This window comes from Camellia sinensis, chromosome 12, assembly GCF_055761805.1.
Source record: "Camellia sinensis isolate YWXY chromosome 12, ASM5576180v1, whole genome shotgun sequence".
Classification (NCBI taxonomy): Eukaryota; Viridiplantae; Streptophyta; class Magnoliopsida; order Ericales; family Theaceae; genus Camellia; species Camellia sinensis.
This window is the reverse complement of record NC_138972.1, coordinates 86,279,793-86,292,396: the sequence shown is the minus strand read 5'-3', so window position 1 is coordinate 86,292,396 and position 12,604 is coordinate 86,279,793. Positions and strand designations below refer to the sequence as shown.

At 33.2% G+C, this 12,604-nt stretch overlaps 1 protein-coding gene across 14 annotated transcripts; it reads right to left on the bottom strand.

The window, feature by feature from the left end:
• Positions 1–1,988: 1,988 nt before the first annotated feature.
• LOC114308168 (DHBP synthase RibB-like alpha/beta domain-containing protein) lies at positions 1,989–10,544 on the bottom strand. Of its 14 annotated transcripts, none has more exons than XM_028253692.2 (9): positions 10,256–10,533; positions 10,124–10,167; positions 8,698–8,819; positions 7,645–7,928; positions 7,309–7,549; positions 3,933–4,108; positions 3,321–3,612; positions 2,982–3,118; positions 1,989–2,301 (listed from the first exon to the last, which is right to left on the bottom strand). In XM_028253692.2, the coding sequence occupies exons 4-9, from the start codon at positions 7,724–7,726 to the stop codon at positions 2,258–2,260; spliced, it is 972 nt and encodes a 323-aa protein (XP_028109493.2). In that variant the 5' UTR covers positions 7,727–7,928; positions 8,698–8,819; positions 10,124–10,167; positions 10,256–10,533; the 3' UTR covers positions 1,989–2,257. The 14 variants fall into 14 exon arrangements, with proteins under 14 accessions (XP_028109493.2, XP_028109497.2, XP_028109505.2 ...); XM_028253696.2 differs by having other exon boundaries at positions 8,698–8,768; positions 10,256–10,529; XM_028253704.2 differs by having other exon boundaries at positions 7,623–7,928; positions 10,256–10,396.
• Between the last annotated feature and the right edge of the window lie 2,060 nt (positions 10,545–12,604).

The following is a 12,604-nucleotide window of genomic DNA, read 5'->3' as shown; positions in this document are numbered from 1 at the left end:
TCACACAGAAGATGGTGATTTGTTCTTCATGCATTTGCTTGCCCGGATTTTGTTCAATGATTGGTGATTTTGTTTGCCCAGATTTTTTAGTAGTGAATATATTTCAACATGTAAGCTGCCCAATTTTGTTCTTCATGTATTTGTTTGCCCAGATTTTATTGTCAATTGAAGAAGGGCATTTATGAAATTTCACATATTAATCCCATTTAAAAATAACAATACAAACAAAAATAATTGCTATGGTATTATTAATCCAATGGTGTACAAACAAACACTCTTTATCTTATATCTCCAATCTAATACCACTACATTACTAATCCCCTCACTCAATTCCACCGTACTCATAATCTCATTCAACCTAATCTACCAAACAAGCGTGGCCAAAGAGAATTGGAAGCCATAGAGAGAGATATGGAAGTTTGGATGAAGTAGAAAATTGAGTTGAGGGTAAAATCAGATGAGAGGGAATGCCTTATTTATAATTAAAAAGTAAAAAAATATAACCATTGCAAAAATATGACTGTTAGAAAAATCTGACCGTTGCAAAAATATGACGGTTGAAAAAATATGACCGTTACAAATATATGACCGTTGAAAAAATATGACCGTTTGAAAAATATGACAGTAGAAAAATGTAACTTTTACAAAAATAAAATTATATTTAAAAGAATGAAAAAAAATAATAATTTGAAAGAAGTTAGTTTTTTTTTTTTTAGATGGGAAAGAAAGTAGTTAATGTATAAGAATATTTTAATGGCAGTTGGAGTGTATATTAAAAAAATGATTAGCTAAAATAGTAAATTGAAATTTTGAATAGCTATTTTGACTATCCTTACGGAGATGCTCTAATTTCTTGTAAAATATATAAGGAAATTTATTTACTTTTCATAAATCTCAACAAGATTTATTTATTTATTTTGCCTATATTTCTCTCCACAACTTCATATTATGCCGTGATTATATTTTTTTTCCATTATTTTTTACAAAATTTTTCATCTATTCAAATGCATGTAAAAAATAAATCCCCCCCCCCCCCCCCCTCTCTTTCACTTAACTTTCTATCATTTGATTCTTTATAAACAAATGAAACCAAGGTTTTTTTTTTAAAAAAAAATAAAGTTTTACAAATTTGATATAATTGTGAATATCTTTAAAATATTAACTTATTTTCATTAATAATTTTTTAGTTATATAAATGAAAAAATGACATTGTCTTGGTTTTACATTAAAATATATATTTTACTTTATTCATGTTTTCACACCATTTGTATTAATTATGTTTCCTTTAGTGTTATTAAAGGGGAAAAAATAAATATTATTAAATTAAGAGAAAATAATTTTAAAAAAAATGAAAGAATGCTCTTGTTGAGCGAAATGTTATCATAATGCCTTCACAAATTATAAAATTGTTTTCTTTACTATTTTAGTTTATTTGTTTTTTAGGTGGAGTTTGGTTATTATTTTTTTATTTTTTATAATTTAAAAAATAATAATATGTTTAGTAATTGTTAAGAAATTATTTTTTGTTAGTGAAAGAGTTGATTTTTTTAACATTTTCAGTTTTTTATAGCTAAAAACAAACTGACTATTCTTTTTTGAATTATTTACCCAAATGCAATGTTATAATTTTATATTTAAATATTTTGATAATTTGATAAAATTAATTATGGGTATTTTTGAAAGAAAAAAGAAACAGTACAAAACTTCAAAACCTTATGAGTTGTATGTTTTATATAATAGTATATATGTACTAGACATTCTATATGAGTGTACTAAATATGTTATTACATGTATTTTGGTGAATAAAACATGGATACCAATTAGTGGAATATGAATATTCCTTCCTCTTGTTATTTACTAGAGAGAGAGAGAGAAATAGAAGAAGAAGAAGAAGAAGAAGAAGAAGAAGAAGAAGAAGAAGAAGAAGCAGCAGCAGCATATGAAATATGTAATACAACTAATTTTAATTTTGACAATTCTCCATGCACTTAGTGGAATATGAAATTTGTCCATGCACTTTTTTTTTTCCTTATTATTGGTGCAAACCATATATGCTTGGTTAAACAGCAATTCTACACCCCAAAAAATTTTAATTTTAATTTTGACAATTCTCCATCAAAAATCTATACCCAAAAATACTTGTAAAAAGGTTCGGTGCAGCCTCCCATAAGAGCTAGTTCTGGTATAGTATAAAAAAAATCAAACCACCCATCACGCCAGACCTCTTGCTACGTAGTCATCGTTCCATCATATTCTACTAGAGAGTGCCTCTCAAGGATCGCAACAGTCTCTTCCTTTGCACTGCAAAAAAAATAAAAATAAATCAAAACACCCTTATTCTCTTTGTATATCAAACACAAAAACAAAAGAACAAGCTAAGCTTACTTGGGAGATACCTAGAGATGGTTATTTTCCAATTTAGTGACCACAAATTAAGTACTTGCACCTATTAAACTTAAAGGGCTTGAAGCACATTCTTAGAGATCATAGTATCTCTTTTTTTCTTTTTCTTTTTTTAAAACAAATGATGGGGCTGATAAGGCGAAACTCAAATAATTTCCTACTGAAGTGAGATATCAAATATGACAACAAAGACTGATGGAATAAAAGCTAGACCATATATGTTTTTGGAAATTTCTTAATGCCCTTTTTGTTACTTTTCGCACAACAAGCAATGAGAATAAGAAGAAAGGCATCCACAATTCACCAAAAATAAAATAAAGTAATGACACCCAAATGAGGTTCCCACCATATTACCCAGAAGTTTCTTTTCTGTTCTTTTCTTTTCTTTTCTCTTCTTTTCTTTTTGGACTATCCGAGGAGGGTAGCCTACCCTCATTCTTAAATCCCCCAACCTTGACAAAGGTAAAGATTAGATTCAAGTCTCTAGTACGACTACTTAGATACTTTACTAATGAAACTAGTTGCATCTCCCTCTAGAGCCAAAAGAACCATGAAATTACATCAATGTTACATTTAACCTGAATCCACAGATGTTCCTCTCGCATGGGTGGGCTCCATGTTGTGAAAGAGAGGACTGTGGGCATTGGATTTATCAATCTCCCTACATTTGTTCTCTTTGATTACGAAATACCATAGATGAATAAGATATCCCATTCTGTATCAAACCAGTAAAGACTTATATTCCAAAATCAAAAAGATGCATAAAATGGTCAGCCAAGAACTCAAGATTCGATTCCAAAATCAAATAGTGCATCTGCCACTAAAATAAATTTTTTTTTGCCTTAGCTATTGATAATGAAAAAGCTATAAACATACACTACGATAAATCTCTTGATTTTGGAATTTCAGACTCTTACCTCCCTGCTCTAAGGATCTTGTACTTTCCTGGCTCAATTAGTTCCACCACAGTTGATCCTGCACGCCCTGATGGAAGCACACCACCATCATAAACATAAGCACAGTGTTCCCAGAGGTTCTCAAAATCTTTGATGCAGACACTACTAGGCTGCCCGCTTAAGTTTGCACTGGTAAGGGCCAGTGCACTTCCGGAGCCATGGGCAATGATCCTAATAAAGTTACAATCGGGTACTCTAACTCCAATGCTATCCAATCCAGGGTTTAAAGACTTCTCTAGTATACTTGCTTCCCCTGAAAAAATCAATATTCCAATTTCAAACAACATAGAGATGAAAAACAACAGCTTAATTAGTTTTCAACTTGCAAATTGATTGCATTGCATGTCTGTAACATGGTCTAAAAGTACTGCAGTTACAGGAAATGAGTCATCTGAATATTTATTTTTTCTTTTTACTAGTTCAGCCAATTGAACAAAAGAAAATAAGATTTTTGTTGAGGAAAACAGTACTCTAGTCTAGCTTGTAGGTCTGGTTCATCTCATCATGATTGAACTTGAAAACAGATATCTCAGGTTCTCATATACATGTTAAACACAACTGTGGGTTACAAACCTCGCCTTAGCACCACAGTCACTGGTCCTGGAAGAAGAGAATCAAGCAAGCCGTGAGGCAAATGATCTGTTATAGCAAATCGTTTTATGTCTGATACATCTCCAACACAAATTGCAAGAGGGCTTGTATGTTTACGCCCTTTGATCTCATAAATCCTATTAACTGCTTCCACAGAGCTGCAATAGGCTCCACATAAAAAGAATGAATGAGCTAGTGCAAGTGATGTATTAAAGTGACGAAGCAAGAAGCAAGAAGCAAGAAGCAAGAATCAAGAAGCAAGAATCAAGAATAATAGGCAGCCCAAGTAGCACCAAGAAGAGGAAAAGGAGGGGAGAAAGAACAAGAGAAGGATAAAAAAACGGGGAAACAACTCCAAACCAATCAATTCAATATTCAATCAATGCCAAAAACATTCTCCAAACTTATTACATATAAGCCTATATAGGCATCCTAACCCCTAATGAAAAGTTCACTAAATTAAACAATAATCGAATCCTAATGAAACAAATAAACCCAATAAAAAAATTAAATAAAAAAAAAAAAGAAAATGCCAAAAAAGTTAAATAAAAATCCCTAATCTTCAACTTCAAGTATCATCCTATGAAAAGGGAAAAAAACACAGGTATCAACTATTATAAAGTATGCACGTTACATAAACAAAAGGGAAAAATCCATATTTTCTTCACGTCAAAACACCCAACTAGTCTTAACAAGGTATTTAGGCAACATTAGATCAAAAGCCCCAAATTTGAGTTTTCGTTTTTGACCAACCTTCACTCTTTAGCTCTTTTCTCCTTCCATACTTTGAAATTGAATGTGAGGCCAGAACCATGGAAAAGCTTGTTTCCGGGGCTTCGATTTGGATACAAGAACGACCTAAAACGAAGTCCGAACGAGAGAGTTATACCTGTTCGAATTCTTAGTGCCTCTGCTGGTTTTCTCTGCGGTCGACACCCGAGTTCCAAGGGTCGACCCTTCCCTTGCTGTTTTGTCCTGGATCACATTCTGAAATAAAGGGTCGACACCTGAGCTCCAAGGGTCGACCCTTGGCTGCAGAAAACATTAATCTTCCAACTTTTCTTCTTAAGGGTCGACACCTCAGTCCTAAGGGTCGACCCCTGCGTGTTATTTCCAGAATTTTTGGGTCCGAATGGGCCCTACTTTTGGGGGTTTTGGAATTATTCTTTGCATTGACCTTAGGGCTACTTTTCTACTACTATAAATAGACCCAACACTCTTCTCTCTCATGATTTTATCCTCCCCTTTCCTCTCAAACCATGAGCCTCTCTCATCTCTCTCTAAACCCACCTTTTTCCCACTTAGATTGCTAGATGAGGGACACCACCTACCTATCTTCGATTCTCCAAGCATCCAAACACTTGATATAGCTCCACCAATACCCCACTAGTATACCTGCCATCATTTCTCCTCTGTGATGGGTCTACGACAGAAAAAACCAACATCATTGTGCAGCCTTTTATGTACAATTAGCTCAGAAAAATCATTTAAAGTTCTATTATGTGAAATGAGTTGTCAATTGTTGCTTGGCAACTACTGCTGCATTATTAAATTATTAAAGGAAAATCATCCTTCAAATTACCTTATATATTATAGTTTTTATACACAGTATGTACTAGTTGTCAGTAATTTTCTTTAGGGCTAATTATGTCAATGGGTTTCTTGTTTCTGTCATATACATACAATAAAAACATCTACAAATTACAAAGCATTTAATGTGTACTGTCAGAATCCTCGTCAGTAGCATCACCTACCTCTCATATCTCTTACTGGTGTTTATCATGTCTGCCTTTTTTAAGGTCATCAAAAATGATGAATCTTGTGTCCTACATCATTCTTACTGTCAGTTGGGCCTTCACACATTTCTAAAGTGGGAAATTGGAGCCCTTCCTCTGCAACTATTATTGTTACGAGTAAATTATTAATCGGGGAGAGTTTTGGCTCATAACAAAAATGCCTTACTTAAGTCATTCCTCACCACTTCTTATCGGATTTGAACTTCCCTCGTTTCAAGATCACAAAACTTGAGAGTACTGGGATTTGTTACCCAGTTGCAGTTCAGCATGACAAAGGTATTGTTCAAAAATATACCTTTGATGAATTTGGAAGCATTTTTATTCTCCCCTCAATTGATTCAATTCAAATTTCAAATAACTGAGAGCACGTACACAAATATCATACCCCAATTTCTCTGATGATCAAATCTCAATTTCTAGCACATCTAAACATCAGAATCACATTTGAGGGGATATTGCTAAACTAAGACTTGGATTCCAAGCTAGAAAGCAAACTATCAACACAGAAACCTTAACGAAAATAAATGCAGGGACCTTATAATTGAAGTACATACCTAAAAGCAAACTACACATAAGGGAAAAAAAAAAAAACTAGTAAAATGGAAGAATTACAATGACTCGGCTCTCACTCTCAACAACCCTCTTAACAAAAGCTCACCAGGTCGCCAAATCCCTAGAACACCAACATAATCCTATATATAAGGATCCAAAAATAGCAAACTTGGTCAAATAGACCCTAATATATTTGGTGGTGGTGGTGTAATGAAGGTAGAGGTAGAAGTGGTGACATGATGATGGGGTGGCTGCAGCAGCGATGGCAACGGTGATGGTGGCAATGGCCGTGGTGATGGTGGCATGGTCGTGGAGGGGAGAGTGGTGGTGGTAGTATGGTGACATTGATAAAATTTTAGTTTGAAAGATAATATTTGGGTAAACTACTAATAAGTCTTAATAAGTGGACTTAATTCCCATCAAATCCTATTAAAAATAAGTCTTAGTAAAATTGTCACTAAAAATAAATTTTTTGTGACAATTTTTTATATATGTCGCTAAAAATTGACAATTAGTGATTTTTTTTTTGGTCCTGATTTTTATAAATTGCCATTAAAACTTACAATTAATGACATTTTTTTTGACAAATTTTTCCCAAATTTTCCCCATATGACCTATTAGATAATAAGTCCACTTATGAGAAAGTATCCCAAAATATTTTCTTTTAAATGTAAAAAATATTTTATGCCCATACTTGTTTTCCGTTGCTTTCGTTTTACATTAAAACTGTATTTCGGGATTTGAAAAGACATTTAAAAACAGAAATGCATAAACTTAAGTAAAATATAAATATATTTTATTCATATTTCACGCACTTTTTTTCATTTTCTTTTTTAAATCCCTCTTCAAATTTCCAACCAATAAAATATTTTCTACCCAAACAAACAAACAGAGGTAAAATATTATTGATATTCAAATACTGACAAAATATAGATGATGACGACGACGAATGCTTAAGAAAATTAGGAAATGAAGGAAGAAGGAAGACTTAGAAGTGGTGGGGCATATACCAAGCATCGCAAGCGAAGCCATAGAGTGTGTCTGTGGGAACCGCAATGACCTTCCCATCTTTCAGAGCTTCAATTGCCTCTTCCGCATGAGCTTCTGTAGCGGTGCAAACTACGCCCAACTTATTACTACTAGTTTCCAAGTTCATCACCCCATTGCATTTCTCCAAACTCCAAGCCATCTTCTTCCCAAAACCCCCTCCAATTCTCCTTCTTCCTCGCTCAAATCCAATCTTCAACACACCTAAAAAGGACACACACATATTAAGAATATAGATATATTTATGTCAGAGAGAGAGAGAGAGAGAGAGACTGACGATTATGTGGAAAGAGGAGGACCTCGGAAGGAACGAGGAGAGGGAAGGAAGCGAGGGTTGAGGAGGAGGAGGAGGAGAGTGAATCTGTGTGCGATTGTGTTCATCACTTTGCTATCTTTTCTAGTCTAATGTGCGTTTGCTCTCAAGTCTGATTTGTGAACTTGTAAGCGAGTTAGCGTATTCCATCATACGGGCTGGGAGGAATGAATGGTCGGTTGGTTCGGGGAATGGGTACTGGGCGGGTCGGTTTGTAGTCTCCGCTCCACTCTTGTCTCATATCATTGGTGGACTAGCGTATGCCCGTGCCTGAAGACACGGTGTAAATAATGTTAGGATTATAATATAATTGTAATTGCAACACTATTTAAATTTAAGATTAAAATGCAATTATAAAAATATATTTAATAGACTACACTCTACAATTTCAAAAAATATATTTAATAGACTACACTCTACTAATTGACAATAAAAGTTTTCATTCTTGCATGTGCTTTCATGTTTATACAAATGCTATACACAGAGGTAGAGACTTTGCTTATTTATTTCAATGTCTAGGTGGGAAGATGATGTTTGCATGTTCTGGGACTATAATAGAATGCGAGGATGTAATGGAACATTCATCAGTACCATTTTAACTTCTGCAACTCTCCTAAGATCACCTATTGATGCAAATGCTATACCAGATGACATTAAGGTGGTTGTTGTTGTTGTTGTTCTTTTTTTTTTTAAATTATAAAATACTTGGCATAGTACAACACTATTCAATGTTTTTTATTATTATTTTTTTGGGTGGGTATGACTTACTATTATTGCAGGTTGAGGTTGGTGTTTATGTGATGAATGATAAACCATTTAACGGTTATGTGATTGCTTACGATTTTCACTTCGACATTGCTACCATTAGTATTGAAACAGATGTAGCATTGCCAACTGCAATCATAAGACCCTTGTATGATTCAATCTCAATAGATTCAATCTCAATCATCATCAATCTTACAAATCAAGCTACTGCGAAATGTGGAAAATTTGGAAAACGAAGTATTAGAAGTTTATATGTTCGCAATTAGAATTTTACCTGAAAGAATTTAACCTGAAAATTAACCGTAATGCTTTGCAGAAACTCTGTTTTCTGGTATCTCCGCAAGCCTTTCAAGAAAAAAAATGGTCGACTTGGTGATTTTCAGATAATCAGAAAATCTGAAAGCAAGAACCGAAGCAAGAATTAATCAGAACAATCAACTGAAATATGCTATTATTCTTGTTTTGAACAATGAATTTGACTCCCATTATTAAGTTGTAACACATACTAAAGCAGTCATTTTCTCACTGCTATGCATGCTATATTCTCCTTTCAAACCCAGGCCAAAACTTGAGGTGCAGCAATATATAAGATATTGTTATATTAATTGAATGTAATTTTATTAAATTATGGATTCTTTATTTTCTGGTGGAAGCTGACTGTGAGATGTTGTAATATCCAGATTTAGGGCTGGAAGGCATTATCAAAAGTGAGAAAACAATTTGTTTGTTCTTTGATTAGCAATTGCAGCACACAGAGTCATGCTGGTTATTTAACAGCATAGTTGCTTCATTAAAATACTCACCTACATGCACACATGTACTGATTTTTACCGCTGATGGTTTCTTCAACCTTCAGAATAAGATGTCATTATGGAAAGAAATAGAGGGCAAGGTCCACACCACGTCAATTGTACCAATAACAGACAGACTAAGAAATATATGAGCTCTCTTGTTATTTGTCCAAAACCCTATTTAACATAGTATCCTGTGTAATTTGGGTTGGCTAAACAAATCTTTATGAATTGCAACTTTACAACCAAACCCACAAAAAAAAATAGTCGACTTGGTGATTTTCAGATAATTAGAAAATCTGAAAGCAAGAACCGAAGCAAGAATTAATCAGAACTATCAACTGAATTTTGCTTAGAAACATTATTGGCAGGTGATTTCAAAAATCCCAAACATTTTGAAGGATGAGTAATGATTACAGATACAAAATTAAAGAAAAATCCAGCAAGAATTGTATTGGGATGGGTACAGAATTCAACTGATTATAGATAAAAAATATCCAGATTCAAAACTCAGTTAAAAATCAACCCAACCAAACAAAACCCACAAAAAATTCAGATTTAAGCAAAAGAATATTATGAATTGCAACTTTACAACCAAACCCACAAAAAATTCAGATTCAAGCAAAAAATAAGCAATAAATGAACCCATATCCATTCAGTTAAAAAATGGAACACCCTCTCAGACCCATTCAAACAAACACTTAATGGGTGTGAAGCCCTGGACTGAAATGGGTTGGGGATTAAGCTCTGAAATTTCAAATGATGAAAATAAAAAGATTCAGAACTATGAAATCGCAACCTCTGAAATCGCAACCTCAGAACTATGAAATCGCAACCTCTGAACTATGATCAGAACTATGAACAATGTTCATATAAAAAGAGTAACAGTTGTGATAGAGATTGCCATACCTGAGCGATGAAATCGCAACCTCTGAAATCGTAACCTCAGAAATCTGAAATGATGAAAATAAAAAGATTCGGAACTATTGTGATTCTGATTCTAAAGGGTGAGAAGAACAGTTGTGATAGAGATTGCCATACCTGAGCGGTTGAAGCACAGCTAGACGGAACCGAATATAGGGATGGAGACGAAACCGAATCTGTGGTTGAAGGAGAGCAGTTTCGGGAAGAAGAAGAACAGGGAGAGAGAGAGAGAGAGAGAGAGAGAGAGATAGAGAGGGATGGAGGGGAGACGTGATTTGGCTGGAGATCAGAGAGATAAAGATAGAAGGGTGGGGAGACGTGGGTAAGGAGGAGGCATAAAATTAAGGATTGATATAAAATTAAGCGGGTTATATAAGCCATCCATGTGAATACACAAATGAATCCTAACCCTTGAAATGTCCTAGTAGGACAATTGTGTCTAACACATTTTCAAAATTCGTTATGTTTTATTATATATATATATATATAGATTGAGGTTAGGAATATGTTATTTTAATATTTTTTTTAATTTTTTATAAGAAAATATATAAAAATAAAAAAAAAATTATATAACAATTTATAATAATATTTTTACTTTTTAATTAAAATTAAAAGTTATCAAATGTGGCCTAAATGGGGTTGGTATCGAGGATGAGTTCGGATCCTCGGCTGCCATACCCAGCGGCCCTTTCCAGCAGCACCCCAAAACGACGTCGTTTTGGGGCCAATTTTCCAAAAAAAAAAAAAAAAAAAAGAAAAAGAAAAGAAGAACGGGGTCTGCTACTGATTCATCCATATATATATATATATATATATATATCTTTATATCTATAGATGAAGAAAAAGAAGAAGAGAAGAAGAGGAAGAAGGAGCTGCTGGGTTCTGTTGGGTTCATCATCAAAAAAAAAAAAAAAAAAAAATTTGTTCAAAATCTGGATTTGATTGTTGATGAAGATGATGAAGCTGATGATGATGTTGAGCTGCTGGGTTCTGCTGGGTTCATCATCAACAAAAAAAAAAAAAAAAAATATTTGTTCAAAATGGATTTGAGAAAAAAAATTGATTCCTGTGTTGAAGACCTCTGTGTTTTTTTTTTTTTGACCACCGATCTGTTTTTTTATGCATTCAAAAATTGATTTGGTCACCAATCTATTTTTTTTTTGATCTGAAAATGATGAAGACCTCTGTGTTGTTGTTGATGAAGGTGCGTTTTTGATGATGAAGATGAACTGAATGTTGGTAGATGATGAAGACCTCGGGTGTGTTTGGATCATTCTTCAAGAACTGAATGCTTCCTCAAATTTTCTAAGAATGCTTCCCAGATTTGGATCATTCTTCATTTCTTTTTGAAAATTTACAAAGGAAATATATATATATATATATATATATGGATGAACCAGTAGCAGACCCCGTTCTTCTTTTTTTTTTTTTTTTTGGAAAATTGGCCCCAAAACGACGTCGTTTTGGGGCGCTGCTGGAAAGGGCCGCTGGGTATGGCGGCCGAGGATCCGGACTCATCGAGGATGGGGACAAATTGGTATTAAAAGTTATTAATCTTGTAATATAAAAAATAAAAAATATTTGGTATTTTTTATATTAGTATATACTTTTTTATCTTTTTATATTTTTTAAGTCATATAATCTATTTATTTTATTTTTTATTTTTTTGTAAAAGGTCAAAAAATATATTTATTTAGATCATTTTAAATACCTTTTTAGTGATAATTAGAGATAATAAAATATATTTTAACAATAATACTTTATAATTAACGAAAATTAAAATATATAATATGAGAAATAAATGAATAAAAATGAATGGTATGTATATTAGCTTGAGAAAAAAAAGCCATGGGCAGCAAAACGCAACAAACCATTTGGGAAGTGGTGTAAAAGGCAAACATGTGAATTTACATAACTACCCTCAATTTTTTCAAAAAATTGTTCAAGCACACACACAATAGGTAAAAAGGTAAATTTCCTAAGTTGGATAAGGATATAGTGGTCATTTTAATGTGATGTGACACCATAAAACAAATATTAAACCAAAAAGTCAAAAGTTAACTTTTTACCAACTTTCTAAATCACTTTCCAAAAAAACTAAAAAGCTTGATAAAAAATCAAAAGTCAGCTTTTTACTAATTTCCCAAAACACCCCTATATATAAATATATTGGGAACGGGAGAAGCTAAACTTATCCTCACCTTAATTTTTCATTGGGGTGAGAAAAATCTATACAATGCGAAATGAGAGATGCCGGAGTAAAACGAGGCAAGAGAAAATGATCATTACTAACTAAAATTAGGGGTTAAGTTGGATAGGTCCATTTTGAACAACCAAAGTCTAGTTAACAATTTTAAGATTTAGACATCAAAATTTGATGAGGAATAAAATGGAAAATATTTGAGATTCTCACAAATTTTTACAATTCTATCCATAATGATATGTTAGAATAAGTGTCAATTTTTG